Source organism: Emys orbicularis, chromosome 20 (assembly GCF_028017835.1).
Source record: "Emys orbicularis isolate rEmyOrb1 chromosome 20, rEmyOrb1.hap1, whole genome shotgun sequence".
Classification (NCBI taxonomy): Eukaryota; Metazoa; Chordata; order Testudines; family Emydidae; genus Emys; species Emys orbicularis.
Window position 1 is genome coordinate 18,291,357 of NC_088702.1, and position 17,216 is coordinate 18,308,572.

At 52.3% G+C, this 17,216-nt stretch overlaps 1 protein-coding gene and 2 non-coding genes across 3 annotated transcripts; all 3 read left to right on the plus strand.

Moving 5' to 3' along the window:
* The first annotated feature begins 1,659 nt into the window (after nucleotides 1-1,659).
* LOC135892429 (interferon-inducible GTPase 5-like) lies at nucleotides 1,660-6,850 on the plus strand. Its single transcript, XM_065420208.1, has 2 exons — nucleotides 1,660-1,735; nucleotides 2,920-6,850. Exon 2 carries the CDS (start codon nucleotides 2,930-2,932, stop codon nucleotides 4,097-4,099), a length of 1,170 nt encoding a protein of 389 aa, XP_065276280.1. The 5' UTR covers nucleotides 1,660-1,735; nucleotides 2,920-2,929; the 3' UTR covers nucleotides 4,100-6,850.
* A 1,195-nt stretch (nucleotides 6,851-8,045) lies between these two features.
* TRNAP-AGG (transfer RNA proline (anticodon AGG)) lies at nucleotides 8,046-8,119 on the plus strand. Its single transcript has one exon. It is a non-coding gene; the product is annotated as a tRNA-Pro (tRNA).
* A 25-nt stretch (nucleotides 8,120-8,144) lies between these two features.
* On the plus strand, nucleotides 8,145-8,218 carry TRNAQ-CUG (transfer RNA glutamine (anticodon CUG)). The gene has a single exon. It is a non-coding gene; the product is annotated as a tRNA-Gln (tRNA).
* The last annotated feature ends 8,998 nt before the right edge of the window (nucleotides 8,219-17,216 follow it).

Consider the following 17,216-nt stretch of genomic DNA (forward strand, 5'->3'; position numbering starts at 1 on the left):
CCTTTACTAAAAAGAATCTGTTATTTTTGTTATATAATTTTTCATTATTTTTGTTTAAAAAATGATTGCACAATATGCATATCTCATTTCAAAACCGTTTACTTTGACAAGGAAATGAAAACTCTTGCATTAACATTGTTTCATGTAAATGTGACACTGTAATACTTTATTGTTAAACTGTTACACATGTTTTGTTTCTGTGACTATATCCTGATTTTGTACATTTTTACCATGACTGTTATGTGAATTTTGCCTAATTTTACCATGACAAAAATCATATCCATAATTATTATTGATCTTACAGCAGCACCAGGGGGTCCCAGTTATACACTCATGCTCACAGAGTTATAGATTTTAAGAGCAGGAGGGACCCTGGTGATACTCTAGCCCAGGGGATCTCAAACTGGGGGTCGGGACCCCTCAGGGGGTCATGAGGTTATTATGTGGGAGTCGTGAGCTGTCAGCCTCCACCTGAAACCCTGCTTTGCCTCCAGCATTTAGAATGGTGTTAAATATATAAAAAAGTGTTTTAATTTATAAGGGGGGGTCGCACTCAGAGGCTTGCTGTGTGAAAGGGGTCACCAGTACAAAAGTTTGAGAATCACTGTTTTAGTGGGACGTGCTGTCTATCCCAGGTCAGAGAGTCATAGATCAGTGCCCTATAGAGCTCAGTGCTACACAAACACATACCACAGGGAGACGATTCATAGATTCTAGGACTGGAAGGGACCTCGAGAGGTCATCGAGTCCAGTCCCCTGCCCGCATGATCCTTGTCCCGTAGCGGTTACAGAAACAAAACAACAGGTGGGGACTGTGACACTGCCCCCCATATTCTCCATACGGGAGCAGAATTCACACCCGTAAGAGCAAAAGCATTTAGCTCTCAAATGCCTAACTGCTGAGAGGCCAAGAGGGTTTATAGCCATGACTTGGACAGCGTGGGGGCAGGGGCGCTGGAACAGGGAGGGCCAGGGGCCATAGCGCTCCCACTTTTTACCGGCCATAAGGAGGAGCAATGGGGGGGGGTTATAGGGATCTTGGGGGGAAGGGGCGGTGTGGGAGCGGGGCCTCAGGGGAAGGGGTGGTGTGAGGTCAGGGGCTTGGGAAGAAGGGGCAGGTTGGGGCTTCGGGGAAAGGGACGGGCTGGGGGCAGGGACTCAAGGGAAAGCCCATGCTTTCTCCTAAAGCCCTAAAGAGTGTGTGTGTGTGTGTCCCTGCTGCATGAGATGAGTGCTGCTCTGTGTGTGTGTGTGTGTGTGTGTGTGTGTCCCTGTCCCTGCTGCCCCCTGCTGGGTATGATGAGCCCTGCTCTGTGTGTGTGTGTGTTGTAAGTACACACTGTCACCCCCTGACTGTTTGGTGACATTTAGGGCTGTGTCCACCTGGAAACGCGCTGGGGGGGGGGGGGGCAGGTATCTAGGCCCCGCTCTGTCCCTCCCCTCGGGGTGAGCCCCGGCCCTGCTTCCTCCGCCAGCTGCTGCTTTCACTTTCCCTTTCCCCTGCTCGCTGACCCGGAGCGAGCCGGAGCCGGAGCTGGAGCAGAGCCGCAGGAGAGAGCCGGGGCCAGACAAAGGCAGGCAGGGGAGGCCCCGGCAAAGGGGGGGCTGGCAGGAAGAAGGGGAGCGAGGAGCAGCTGAGACACTGCGGGCGGGCCGGGGTGAGCTGTGCCCACAGATTGCTGCCCCTTCCCGGAGACCATCAGCCCCACCTGAGCGCAGCCCAGCTTGGGGGGAGGTAAGAGATTCCCCCCGCTTGGGATTTTCCTCCCTCCCCCTCAAATACCCCCTCCCCCCCTTAGCGGTCAGCTGCAGTGTTGCCAGTTTAGCCATTTCCCCACCCCCCCGTACAGTGGCACATCCCCTCTCCTGTCAGTCCCTGGGGAACACCCGGCCCTGGGCCCCCTTCGCTCCTCCCCTGGTGTGGCTGCAGTATGGGGCAGCTGCTAAGCCGCCCTGCAGAGGAACTCGTGCTGGAGACGGTGTCTGGTCTGTGGCCCGCGGGCGGGCGGATTAGATGGGCCCCAGGGCTGTCCCCTTCCGGCTCCGCAATCCATGAATCTGCATTTTTCACCTGCAAAAGTTGTGGCTGAAAAAACTGCGCCCAGCTCTGGGTCCTTAGACTCCCCCTTGGCTTCAGTTGAAATATCCGGGCCCCAATTCCGGTGTCCCCTGTTCCTGTGCACGGAGCTGGGATGGGGGCCGAGAGAGCTGTGCGCTCCCCGTCTTCCTGCCAGGCCTTTGGGGCGAGCGAGAGCAGCTGCAGGGCTCCCCGCGGCTCCTCTGAGCTAGAGGGCAGCCAAGGGAGAAGGCTGGGTCTGAGCACGGCTCTGCCTGTTCACAGCTGAGATATTGTCCCCGTCAGCGGCAGGGTGCTGGGCTGGCTCAAAAATCTCCCCACTTATTTCTGAGAGTTCAGGGGAGCTGAGATCTTGTGAAAATTCTCACCTGTGGGGCTGCGCAACGCTCAGAATAATGGAGGCCCTGATCTCAGCCAGGGTCTGTGTTAGCACCTGACACAACGAGGCCCTGATCTCAGTCGGGGTCTGTGCAGCACCTGACAGAACGGGGCCCTGAGCTCAGTCGGGGTCTGTGCAGCACCTGACACAACGGGGCCCTGAGCTCGGTCGGGGTCTGTGCAGCACCCGGCACGATGGGGTCCCGATCTCGGTCGGCGTTTCTATGCACTACACTACAAATAATAAATAAGGATTAAAACCAAACAACTCCTGTTTTTTCCACACTGCCCCTGCCTCATTCAGTGCACGGGTTGGATACGCAAGGGGCAGAGTTAAGGTTACATGGGCCACCATAAATGTGCCTGTTCCTAACTTTTGGGGGCTTGACACTGTGCTGTCAGTGCAGGATTTTCCAGACGCAGCCTTAACTAGAAGCTGAAATGTTTCTTCTTCTCTGCCGCAGACTGAGCGCCATGGCTCTCGATGGGTTCAGAGCCGCTGTCTATCAAGGGAGCCTGACAGACGTGATTTCTAGTGTGCAGGAGAGAACACCGGAGTCGTTTAACAGCCACACCCTCAACATCGCCATCACGGGGGAGTCGGGCTCTGGGAAGTCCTCCCTCATCAACGCCATGCGGGGGCTACGTGCTGGTGATGAAGGCGCTGCTGAAACCGGGATGCTCGATACCATGACAGAGCCGGTGGCTTATCCAGATCCCGTCCTCCCAGGCGTCACCCTCTGGGACCTGCCAGGGGTGGGGACATCCTCTTTCCCTCTAGACAGCTACTGTAAGCAGCTCAGTTTGAGCCGATTTGAGTTCTACATCATCGTCGGCTCTCAACGCTTCCGCTCCGAGCACGCCAGGCTGGCCTGTGAGATCCAGAGAATGGGCAAGAGGTTCTACTTTGTGCGCTCCAAAGCCGACATGGACCTGGATGCTTCCAGGAGGCAGCGTCCCTCCAGCTACAACGAGGAGAGGATCCTGGAGCAGATCAGGGAGGATTGCAGGAGAGGTGTAGCTGCTGAAGGAGTGGGCCACCCACAGGTTTTTGTTGTGTCCAGCTGGGAACCCAACCACTACGATTTTCCCCTCCTGCGGCAAACTTTGCAGACGGAGCTGCCGTGCCTGAAGAGACACGCCTTCCTGCTTAGCCTGCCTGCTGTCGCCTCGCCCATCATCAACCAGAAAAAAGCCGCCCTGAAGGGGGAGATTTGGAAAATAGCCCTTTTCTCATGTCTTCTCGCTGCCGTTCCTGTCCCAGGTCTCTCTTTCTTGGGCACCTTCGTCATCTTCAGGAAACACCTGTTCCGATACTACAGCAACTTCGGCGTGGACAACAGGTCCCTCTCTGCTCTCGCCCGACAGGTTGGGAAGCCCGTGGAGGAGCTGACGGCCGTGATGACGTCCTTGGGAATGACCCCCATGACGGCTCTGAAGCTGTTGTTGGATTCGGTGGGGGCTGCTGTGATGGTAAGGGAATATTCGTGGAAGCGCCTCCCCGTATTTGGTGCCATGGTGTCTGGAGGGGTGGCACTGGTTACCACGTTCTTCATGCTGCGGAAGTGTTTGGCCTCTGTAGCTGACGACACCCAGCGGGTTCTGAGCAAAGCTCTGGAAGCAGAAAGGGAAAACGCCTTCTAGGATTTGGTGTTGCATTGGATGAGCCTGCTGCTGTCTAGAAGACACAGTCTTGGACTTCAAGCAGGAAAGATTCATGCTTCTCCATCCAGGAGTTGCATGTGTAGGCCAAAAGCCTAGTTGGAAGAAATTGTCTCAAGTAAAATTTTGCTTATTTTGCCTTATACTCCATTTTGCCAGCTTTGAATTAGTACGAAGAAATTGTTCTGAGTTTATTTTTTCCTGATTGTGTTAACATTTGTTCTTAGAAGGATAGACGTTCTATGGCTGTAACTGCCTTCTTTACTGTTTGGTGTGAGGGAAGAATGTATGGTAATTAAGTGAGATAGGACAACTGGGCTGGATGGTCAAGAAGGGAGTGGAGGAGTCAAGAGGAACCAACTTTATTATCAATCCCCGGATGGCAGATTGACGACCCTAAACCAAAGGCATATACCCCGCGGACGAGATAAAGAGTTGAGCCAAAGGGACGAGATAAAAAACAGCTGCGGATCCTCCCAATAACAACTCAAAATAATGCTAATTAAGAGCAACCTTGACTACCTCGTGATTGACAGCTCCAGTGTGACACAGCAAGGTCCAGAGACTTGTATGGGAACTTATCACTATAAAAGGCGGGTGTATTGCCATAGGACTTTGGGTTCGTTCAGCATCAATATCGGAGCTTCGAACGCGTTTGACAGAGGCCCAGCTCCCCTCCCTCGTGTGCAGGTTCAGCAGGCCACTGGAACTGACCGAGCAACACTAAGGACTGGTAACTATAAGATCCAACTGCAACCTTTGTGTGTGTGTGTGTGTGTGTGTGAGTGTGTGAGAGAGAGAGAGAGAGTGTGTGTGAATGGAAGCACATGCTGATTTTAATAATTAAACTGTACTCTCAGGAAATGTGGCGTATTGCCTTATCCCCTTTAAAAGATTCCATGTGATTCCTATAAGCATAACACGTGTTCAGTCCCCATAAGCCATCTGGGGCGCCGTTGCACACCAGTCAAAGCCCCCATAATGAAGGAGACACATTCAGTGTCATCTCAACGCTCCTGAGGTTTTACCCCACAAGGAATGAGGCAGCTTCCTTCTGGACATTCATACAACAAAAATAAAATTATACTGAATCCGGTTCTATCAACCTAGGACCCGCTGGGCTCCTCCATCCCTTCGGTATCTGAGCATCTTACAAACATGAATGGACCAGATCCCCGCACTGGGGCAAATCAGCTGTCACTCCATTGGGGTCAATGGGGCCAGATCCCAGCTGGGGTCAATCGGCCGTCGCTCCATTGCAGCTTAGAGGCTGAAGGCCTTGTCCTCATGGGAAAGTTTTTCGGTATAACCTAAGGTGTGAATTGAAACCGATAGAATGATCCTGGTGTAACCTCGTGTGTGAACGCTCTCACTCCAGCAGAAGAGTGACTTTTTTTCAGTTTCGTTTATGGCACTTGGGAGAGGGTTAAGCTGAGTTGGAGAATGTCACTGTTCTACCAGCACAAGAGCATCCCTGGGGCAGGGGGTTAGAGCAGCGGAGCCAGTACTCCTGTCCTTTGAAGACAAGGCCTAAAAGCCTCATTAAAATCCTGCCCTGTGAATCTGATCAGTTGCATTTAGCTGCAATGCTGGGGTAGTGGTTTGCTGCGTGGGGTGTTTCAATCTGACCAGTATCGTCTGGTTGTTTCCTCGCACTATTTCTTGGCCTGTTTGTTGAATCTACCTATTGCCAATAGTCTTACACTTAGAGTGAAAGCGCTTCTGGGAGGGCCTGTCTTTTTGTTATATCTTCGTACAGCACCTGGCACAATGGGGCTCTGGTTTCTATTTGCTACTGTAATACAAACAACTCACAATGATTGGCCGGGTACCGTGTGCCATCGCTGTATCAACAGGCTGACAGTCAGTATCGATTCTAATCACAGCGTCTTGCCATCATGCGACGCTTTATTGACTCATTCACTCCCTGCCGCAGATTATGTTTAACGTAATAACGCCGTTAGATTCCACCCCCGCCAGCCAGCGCGTATCCGCATTTACCTTCATTCACTAATCTCGGTATTTCTTGCCTTTGGGTTGACAGTCACCGCGCTGGTTTAATAAAGGTGCATTAAACACACACCGCTGCCTGCAGCTTCTTGGGCATCTCTCTGGCTTGAGATACAGGGATCTCGCTAGTATCCACAGTCGCGCTCAGCAGGGGAAAGAGCCCTCAGTATCACAGCCATACGCAGCTGGGAACGTGCACCCATCACTAGAGCCTGCAAATCCGTAGGGATCCGCTGTATACCTTGGACCATTTTTGCGATACCCGGGTGGAGGCTGTGACGCACTGGGAATGTTCTTAATGTTTTCTCTGAATACTGTGTGGGTGCCTCAGTTTCCCCTATGCCTTTCTTAAATATCTAGGTGGTGGGATAAGGATGTATGGTTGCAGCAGATCAAAGGGCCAGTGTACCTAAATGCCCGACACTCTGTCTCCTAGCAGCTGATGGCCTGGGCCCCTCTTCTGCAAAGGTGCCAACTGAAGGTGTTGGAGACAAAGAGATCAGGTGACCTCCTGGCCCGGGGAAAGAGACAAAGCTCAGAGAAGGAGGGGTTGGAGGGGGTTTCAGGGTTGGAGCTAGCTGGGGACGAGGAGTGAGAGCAGACGTGGATGTCTGGCTCTCTGAACCCCATAATGGACCCAGCCGAGGGGTCCCGTTCGCTGCTGTACCTACAAGCTCTGTTTTAGACCGTGTTCCTGCCATCTAATAAACCTCTGTTTTACTGGCTGGCTAAGAGTCACGTCTGACTGCAAAGTGGGGGGTGCAGGACCTCTGTCTTCCCCAAGACCCCGCCTGGGCGGACTCACTGTGGGAAGCGCACGGAGGGGCATATGCTGAATGCTCCAAGGTCAGACCCAGGAGGTGAAGGCGTGTGAGCTTCTTGCCCTGAAGACGGTCTGCTCCAAGGGAGAGGAGGCTCCCCAAAGTCCTGACTGGCTTTGTGGGGAGCAGTTCCAGAGCATCGCCCAAGGACTCCGTGACAGAGGCGAATACCAATTTTGTATCCGCGCAGGGCTCTGACGGTAAAAGCCGTGTAGGCAGCTGTGAGGAACCGCGGTGTGGACCCTCCACCTGCCCTGGACAGCGGGTCTGGGGGGCAGGGTTGAGAGACGCTGGGCGAGGGCTGCTCAGGCCTCCCGCCCAGGGCAAGTGGAGGGACCCAGGCTCCCCACAGCTGCCAGCACAGCTCTCCCCGGCCCAGCTCCAGTGGCTGGGGGAGGGAGGGGAGTCGGAGCTGCAGCCTGGCCATGTTATGCTTATAAGAAGCACACAGGATCTTTTTCAGGGGAAAAGGCAATACGCTGCGTTTATTGGAAATACAACAATTAGCATATGCATTTAATTACACCGCACACACACACTGTCCCGCCAGTCGATGTTATAGTTACCAGTCTAGAGTCCGGATCAATCTAGTGGCCAGTTAGGTTGATCATGGGTAGGGAGGAGCCGGGTTCCGTCGGTCGCGACACGATGCTCCGGGGAAGTCTTGGCAGGACGGCAAGACCCCCTGTTTATATAGTGATTCTCCTTCATTGGGACCAATTAGTTTTGCACCGTCATGCTGTAATTAATTGTTATTTGATGAGTGCTTGTTTTTTTAAATTTTTTATTTTTTTTAGGGAGTTACCCCCATGCTGGTTTTGATTACAGCTATTTTGTCCCCATTGATAGGTGCCTGTTTTAATTTTAGAGTTGTTATTTGCTCTTTTTGGACATTTCAATAGGGGTGTGTTGTAATTTTCTGGCACCTTTGCGTCTGTCCTCGGTTCCTCCCTAGAACATCTGGTTCGGTGATGGCCTTCACACTTATCTCCTAACACACACATTCCTTATTTGCACACAAAACAGAATTGATTTACACAGAACATTTGAACAAGAACATCAAATTGCAATGCAGGAGAAAACAATCATTGAATTCAGGCACCATGGCTTAGCTGGCTAAAGCACCTGTCTAGGAAGCAGGAGATCCTGGGTTCAACTCCCAGTGGTGCCTTGGTCTTATCTACTTACACTTGGGTGACCCAGTGGCCTAATGGATAAGGCATCAGCCTCTGAAGCTGGGGATTGTGGGTTCAAATCCCAATCTGGGTCATGCTAATCACACATTGCGGGGGGAGAGATAGTTCAGTAGCCTACTCAACTTGGGGTTGTGAGTTCAATCCTTGAGGGGGCCATTTAGGGATCTGGGGCAAAAATCTGTCTAGGGATTAGTCCTGCTTTGAGCAGCGGGTTAGACTAGATGACCTCCTGAGGTCCCTTCCAACCCTGATATTCTATTATACTTATTTTAAAATGCTAAACCTATAACAAAGTGGTGACCCTAAAAGGTCTGTTACTGCCTTGAAATCAGCTCAGACACAGGTTCTGGCTGATGCATCTTTACCAGTGGCCCATTAGGCCATTCCTTTCTGCTAATCAGAAAGGGTGGCTGGCAGGATATGGTCAAATCATACACCAGTACATTTAATACATGCTACATTATTATTCTTTATTCTTCATTCTAAATTATATAAAATACCAACATAAAATCCTACTACTACATGTCCCCCTTTTGACCCCTCAAGAACAATTCTTGAGTGGGTCCTATTTTATACAACTATTTCATAGCAATATACTGAGAGGCTATTTGAGCTTGTGGTTGTAATTTAACAAACATTCACTTTGTCCAACAGCACATACAACACATTCCTAACAAGCAAACACAGGACAATATTAACACAACTACTAATGGGTGAAACATAATGCACAATATGCCCTTAGAAGTCGGGGACCAGCCTGTAAAAACGTCGTACCAGTGATAGGCTGTCCGTTCTTTTCAGACCTAGCAATGTTTAGCATGTCTCCATTTGCATGTAATATCTGAATGACACGTTTCCCTACATCTCTCTGTGTTTGTTGTAAAAACGGAGTCACCTTGGTTTCTGACAACAAGTGATCAGTTAGATCTCACCAATCAGGACCAAGGGTAACAGAGAAATTAACCAGGGTAGCGGTTATAATGCTCTGTGCTTTTTCTATTTTTGGTAAATAGTACGTGTGATTGCTAGTATATAATACACAGGCATTACATCTACATTCATCCACTGAGGGTTGGCTGATACTTGCATCATCCCAAAATACTGTTTTCCAGGTTGTAACACAGACACATTGTCCGTTGTACAAAACACGTGTCACATTCTCTAGTTCGTCCCAAACACGTTTCCAATGATGTATCTCTGCTATATGGTTCTGTAGTGACAGGTAGGGGACAAGCACACCTATTTCTGAGGGCTCCACTCCATACACCCGCAGATGTCCAATAATTTCTCCTCTTTCCCAGCCCACTGACCCATACCGGGGTAGCCAAAAGGATCCCATGGTCAATTTTGGGAGCGGGCTCACTTTCCATATTTCTGTCTCCACTGACTGTGGGTGAGACATTTTAACAATAATTTCACCTAATAACAAATCAGGCTTAACCATGCTGGAAACATATTGCATCCATTCATGTCTGTAGGTGTCGAACAAGGACCTCTTCTGTTGTTTTAAAAGATTCCCAGATATTACCCAAAACATTTAGTGTTTAAGTGATGCTAAACTTAGAATTTGCATCTCAGTATATCCTATGGCCAAGGCAGTTTTATTCCCTAATTCTATTGGTTGTTTATACAGCAGCCAGGAGGTGGCGTTCAGCCACTGCCACATATTCCATGTTGCTTTTAGGTTTCCCAGACCTATTTGTACCAAGTCCACAGTAGTATCTGCCTGCTTGTGAATGAGAATATCTTGCAGTTGTGACAAGAAACTTAACTTATTCTTAATTACTTCCAGGTCTAAAGTATTCATAATCCCTGCTCCAAAACCAAGTCCTCCTAATATGGTGTCAACTACATCTCATTTTGAAAGTAGAAGGCAGCTTGGGTGAAAGTGATCATGAAATCATAGAGTTTGCAATTCTAAGGAAGGGTAGAAGGGAGTACAGCAAAATAGAGACGATGGATTTCAGGAAGGCGGATTTTGGTAAGCTCAGAGAGCTGATAGGTAAGGTCCCATGGGAATCAAGACTGAGGGGAAAAACAACTGAGGAGAGTTGGCAGTTTTTCAAAGGGACACTATTAAGGGCCCAAAAGCAAGCTATTCCGCTGGTTAGGAAAGATAGAAAATGTGGCAAAAGACCACCTTGGCTTAACCACGAGATCTTGCATGATCTAAAAAATAAAAAGGAGTCATATAAAAAATGGAAACTAGGACAGATTACAAAGGATGAATATAGGCAAACAACACAGGAATGCAGGGGCAAGATTAGAAAGGCAAAGGCACAAAATGAGCTCAAACTAGGCAAATACAATTTAGATGGGGCTACTATAAGGTGGGTGCATAACTGGCTGGATAGCCGTACTCAGAGAGTTGTTATTAATGGTTCCCAATCCTGCTGGAAAGGCATAACGAGTGGGGTTCCGCAGGGGTCTGTTTTGGGACCGGCTCTGTTCAATATCTTCATTAACGACTTAGATATTGGCATAGAAAGTACGCTTATTAAGTTTGCGGATGATACCAAACTGGGAGGGATTGCAACTGCTTTGGAGGACAGGGTCATAATTCAAAATGATCTGGACAAATTGGAGAAATGGTCTGAGTTAAACAGGATGAAGTTTAACAAAGACAAATGCAAAGTGCTCCACTTAGGAAGAAAAAATCAGTTTCATACATACAGAATGGGAAGAGACTGTCTAGGAAGGAGTACGGCAGAAAGGGATCTAGGGGTTATAGTGGACCACAAGCTAAATATGAGTCAACAGTGTGATGCTGTTTCAAAAAAAGCAAACATGATTCTGGGATGTATTAACAGGTGTGTTGTGAGCAAGACACGAGAAGTCATTCTTCCGTTCTACTCTGCTCTGGTTAGGCCTCAGCTGGAGTATTGTGTCCAGTTCTGGGCACCCCATTTCAAGAAAGATGTGGAGAAATTGGAAAGGGTCCAGAGAAGAGCAACAAGAATGATTAAAGGTCTTGAGAACATGACCTATGAAGGAAGGCTGAAAGAATTGGGTTTGTTTAGTTTGGAAAAGAGAAGACTGAGAGGGGACATGATAGCACTTTTCAGGTATCTAAAAGGGTGTCATAAGGAGGAGGGAGAAAACTTGTTCACCTTAGTCTCTAAGGATAGAACAAGAAGCAATGGGCTTAAACTGCAGCAAGGGAGGTTTAGGTTGGACATTAGGAAAAAGTTCCTAACTATCAGGGTGGTTAAACACTGGAACAAATTGCCTAGGGAGGTTGTGGAATCTCCATCTCTGGAGATATTTAAGAGTAGGTTAGATAAATGTCTATAAGGGATGGTCTAGACAGTATTTGGTCCTGCCATGCGGGCAGGGGACTGGACTCGATGACCTCTCGAGGTCCCTTCCAGTCCTAGAATCTATGAATCTATGTCTGGGGATGGAGTGGAAATCCTGCAGGGACATCTCCATTAAGCTGTCCTGGAGGTACTCTAAAAGCCTTTGCAGAAGGTTTCTGGGGAGAGCAGCCTTATTCCGTCCTCCATGGTAGGACACTTTATCATGCCAGGCCAGTAGCAAGTAGTCTGGAATCATTGCATAACAAAGCCTGGCAGTGAATTTGGCTCTTTAGGACTCTGAGGAAGCTCTGGGATCGGGAGAGAGGTCTCTGGAGCCTCGGAATGTGCAGGTTTGGAGACATGTGGCTCCTACCTAGTCCAGAGTAACCTGCCGTGTTCCCCCACAAGAGCCATATGATCAGGCAACACTGCCTCTATTGCCTTGGCCACATGTATTGTGGCTTTTTCTGGTGGCTCGTCCAGAAAAGGAGGACAAGAGCTCACTACTGCTACCATCTGAGGGAGTTGCTGGGCTGAGATCAGCTGGAAGAAGGAGGCAATAGCCCAAGAATCTGGGACTTCAAGCCCCTAGAGTGACCTCTTACCTTTATAGACCCCCCCCCCCCCCTCCCATCATACACAGCTATTTTAAAGTTAGTGTGATAGTAAAGAGACCCCTTGTCAACCCTTCACCACACAAGAGAAAGCCGGCAGCATTTGTCATTAACGATTTATTTCTCCTCTCCCGGCTCCCAAACTGCTTCTCCTCCCTACTGCCGCCAGCCACCTTCACGTTCTCCCTCTTCTCTCCCCGGCTCTGCTCACTTGATTGCAGCAGCTCAGCGGATGGTCCAGCTTTACTCTTTCACTTCCATTCTTCTTCACTTCTTTGGGTGGCTGCATTGGCCATTGAGCAGGCTGATGGAAATCCCTGAGTGCTCTGTCTAGGCCAGGGGTCTGAAACACGCGGCCTGCGGGACTATTTCTCTAGGGAAGCGGCTCCGGGCCAGAGCCCAATGCCGTCCTGCACCCCACTCCCCTGCCATGAGCCCCCTGCCTGCACCCCAACCCTCTGCCACACCTCACACTCCCTCCTGCCCCCCACACTCCAACCCCCTGCCCTGAGCCTCCTGCCTGCACCTCAACCCCCTGCTGCACCCCAACTCCCTGCCCTCAGCCCCCTGCCGCATCCCACATCCTTCCTGCACCCCAACTCCCTATCCTGAGCCCCCTTCTGCATCCCCCATCCCTTCTGCACCCCAACCCTCTGCCACACCTCGCACTCCCTCCTGCACCCCACACCCCAACCCCCTGCCCTGAGCCTCCTGCCTGCACCTCAACCCCCTGCTGCACCCCAACTCCCTGCCCTCAGCCCCCTGCCGCATCCCACATCCTTCCTGCACCCCAACTCCCTATCCTGAGCCCCCTTCTGCATCCCCCATCCCTTCTGCACCCCAACCTCCTGCCCTGAGCCCCCTGTCTGAACCCCAACCCTCTGCCACACTCCCTCCTGCACCCCAACTCCCTATCCTGAGCCCCCTGCTGCATCCCCAACCCCTTCTGCAGCCAACCTCCTGCCCTGAGACCCGTCTGAATCCCCACCCTCTGCCACACCCCACACTCCATCCTGCACCCTGCACCCCAACCCCCTGCCCAGAGTCCCCTACTGCACCCTGCACCCCGACCCCCTGCCTCACCCCTCCAACTCCCTGCCCTGAGCCCCCTGCACCTCAACTCCCACCCTGAGCCCCTGCCATACCCCTCCTGCCCCCTCTGGGGGCAGGGCTGGGGACAGCGAGGGGGGGTGTCAGCGATGCGGCCCTCGGGCCAATGAACTAGTCCTCAGGCGGCCCTCATGGTCATTTGAGTTTGAGACCCCTGGTCTAGGCTCACAGGCGCAGCAGCTAAAGCCAAGCCCCACTGAGAGCAGGGGGAGATTAGCCTGGAGTGTCAGGAGTGGAGGCTTGGCCCATGGGGACCCAGGCACTGCCGCTGCTGCCACCTTCATGGTGAATCCTCCAACCCCTCGCCAAAGGGCTCTTCCACATTCTGCAAACTGGCCTCATTGGCTGACTGTCTAGGAGAACAGAAACCCTTTGTTAGAGCCGGAGAGTCTCTTGCCGTGGCTCCCTGAGGGTCACAGTCAAACACCTGCGAGTCTCTAGGAGGCTCTCAAGCAGTTCCCTGCTCAGGCACTTGGCACCCACTAGCAATGGTCTCTGACAGCAGCATTGCCAAGGGGAGCTCAGCAGATGGTCCCTTCTATGGCTTCCTGAGTGGGAGGGAGGTTGGTCTTGTCATTTAAGGCCTAGTGTCAGAGTCAGGGCTCCTGGGTTCTCTGACTTTGGAAGTGGGTGGAGTCTAGTGGTTGGAGCTGGACTGGTATCAGTCCCACAGTTCCTTCCTGCCTCTGTCAGGGACGTCGTGTGTGACCTTGCAGCCAGTTGCTTTGTATCCCTATGCCCCAGCGAACAGGGATAATACTGACCCCCCTCAGAGGGGCTGGCAGGGGTCACCAGCGTCATGACTCAAGTTGGAATGAATTGTGCTCTTGGTGGTGAAGGGCCCAGATTCAGTCTCCATGGATGCCCAGGGTTTCTGTATTGTGGCCATGGTTTGACTCCCCTAGCATTACAGGCTGTTTAGCCCGGTCCCGGCCAGGTGTGGTGCCTCTGCTCCTGGCCCTCTCTGGCACACAGCTCCATCCCACAGAAGAACATGGCCCACCACGGACAATCTATCAGCTCCCATCTGGTGTTCAGCTCCAAGACGGACGGGGAGCCCTAGCCGGACCATAGAAAGACACGGTGGTGTTCTTTGGTGGAAACTGCTGGAGCTTCAGCCTCTGCTCCCACCTCCACCCACACGCTGAGGGCTTCAAAAGTGGTCCCTGGCCCCAGGTAAACAAAGGAGCTGAGCTGAGGCCAGGGTGGGACTGATCCTAAGAGAAGAGCCGATTTCTCCTCTGCTCTAGGGAGATTCCCATAGGAAAAGCAGCCGGGGTGGGGGCGGGGGCAATACAAGCACTACCCCTCAGCCCTTGACTAGCGGGCAACTAGGACTTTGGGAGCCAAGGGTCTGGTGTATCTTGCTGGAGAGCAGAAAAGGGCATTGGAGAAATTGTACAAAAGCCAATGTCACGGCTGGGTCAAGGGCAGCCAGACCTACTAGTCAGAGCCAGAGTCCACACTCACATGACAGGAGTTGAGAGTCAGCTGGGTCAGGATACTGGACGATCAGCAGCAAAAGACAAACTTGCGATCACCACCACAAATCAGATGCCAGGAAATCAAGCCAGGGGAGCGGCAGCAGAACGAGGCAGCACACGGTCCAGATCCGGGAGCAGCCCTGGTGTTCAGTCAGCTTCGTGTTCCTGCTGCTGTCTTACGCAGGGCCAGGGGGCCAGTGAGCTTTCCTGGGACTCCTCCAATAGGACCTCAGGAGTGGAGCCTCAAACTGGGGCTGAACTTCATGGGTCCGAGGGAAGCAATTTTCAGCAGGCTTCCAGGTGGAGGGTTGGAGTGTGGCTGCTCCCATGAACCCTGCAGACGTGGGTTGAAGACCCCTGGGTGGTAACAGTGAGTTCTCTCCCGGCTCAAACCTCCTGCAGCAGGATCCTGGACACATCCTCTGAGAATAAAATGAGGATATCATGATGAGAAATAGGGCTCTGTACCAGGCCCGGGATCCGGGGATAGGGAAAGCTCCCAACCAGGATATGTAGCAGGAGCCCCCTGTTTCTTGCAAGACCCCCAAGTGGCAGGACAAGTGAATGGCTCTTACCTCCAGGAGGTGCATGGGATCTTCCATCTGAGCTTCAATGGGACCCATGTGGCTTGGTTTGACAGGATGAGATGACCTGTCCCCATTGCTCCCTGAGCTGGGCTGGCTGCAAGATAGATCTGTGTGAGAGGCTGGGACAGAGCCTGAAAGACAGATGTGATAGTCAGGGTTCTGTCACCTCAGGGGGAGAACAGAGGGTCTGAACCCCAAAGAATAAGCAATTGAATCAGCTGATTCAATGAAGAATTATTGTGCCCTACAGGTACATCATAAGGTCCTCTCATGGATTGGTAACTGGTTAAACACTGCTCTGCACTGACTGCCCTGACTACGGGTGGCCCAATGGCCCACCGCAGCTCCAGCTACCAAGAGAGCTGGAACCAGAGGCCTTTCTGCTCCTGGGACAGAGGAGTAGCTTGAGGCTCTACCTGGAGGTGAGTGTTGGCCTTCCCCAAGCCCATGGTCTAGACTCCATTCAGGGCAGCGCACAGGAACTGCGATTCCTATTCTGGATCTAGGGGTGGTTTCAGTTTGCTGGCAGGAGACTGGACATGAGACCTGGCAGTTGCAGGGCGACCCAGGCACTAACATGGGCAGGGAAGTTTGAGGAACAGGGCAGAGGCCTGTGTGGGGCAAGGAGGGCAGGGATTTGGGAAGCAAGAGCAGAGGCTCAAACACTTTCTTCATGTGGGACAGGATGATCCCCATTTCAAAGAGAGAAAGTGAGGCACCAGGGGGGAGAGTGACCTGGCCAGGATCACGTTCCCACTCAGTGGCAGGGCTGCAGTAGAACCTGTTCCCTGCTCTCATCACTGGACCCTGCTGCAGGACCCCTCCAGCCATCCTCTCCCCTAGGCCATCCCCACCCCTCTCCAATCCCAGGCTCTTTCCAGAATGGAAGCAGGCTTGTAACAGTTCACTCACCGCTAGGTGCCCCTTCCTGGCCAGGCCTGGGCTCACAGCTTTCCTGCTGGGCTAGCACCCCCGCCCAGAGTCGCTAGGGCACTCAGGCAGCTTTTGGCCTGGGAACTCAGCCCTTCAGCCAGGGTCCTTCAGCTGGAAGACAGAAGCCGCCAAATCGCCCCCGCGGACAGCTGAACATAGAAGCTGCCACCGAATTGCCGCCGCCGTGGAAACGCGCGTGCCGCCCTAACGGCACATGGACTGCCCCCGCGGCGGCAGTTCGGCGCGCTGCTTGGAGCGGCAAAAACACACGGACTGCCGCCCCTTGCAGATTGCCGCTGCAAGCACCTGCTTGGAATGCTGGTGCCTGGAGCCAGCCCTGCCAGCAGTGGGCTGAGCAGGGCCAGCGGCCGGGACCCCGGCTGGCAGGAGCCAGTGGACAGAACCCCAGACCGGCCGCGGACTCAGCCTGCTGCCAGTCTGGGGTTCTGAGCCTTGGGGAAGTTTTTAACCTAAGCTGGTAGAAATAAGCGTAGGGGGTCTTTCATGCAGGTCCCCACATCTGTACCCTGAAATTCAGAGTGGGGAAGGAACCCTGACATGCGCTGACCTTAGAACCTAACCCCCGCGTAAGATGTGACTCCACTGTATTCATTTTTGATAGTTTAGCGACGCTCCAGGGGGAGGGGAGGGGAGGGGGGAGGGGCTGGCCTCTCCTTTTGCCTCTCAGTTAGGGCTCAGTCTAGAATCAGCTTGGCTAGGCCCCAGGCTGTGCAGCCCAGGGGAAAGCACCCTGTTACAGGCCTGCTCTGCCCACTCCGACTGTTCGTGGCCTGGGGTCCTTGCTCCCCATTTCAGACCTGGTTTCCAGAGGGACTGAGGACACACAGGCCCCACTGCCTGGAACTGGAGTTTGCTTGTTCTGGTGACTCTGACATCCAGAGGCTGACAGGTGTGGTGAGGGGGCTGGAGAAACCCCACTGCTGCGGGAAGTGGAGCTGGAGACCGGAGATGCCAGGTGATCAAGACTACCCAATGCTCTCTTCATGCCCCAGGGGCTGGAGTCTCCTGCCAGAAATGCTCTCAG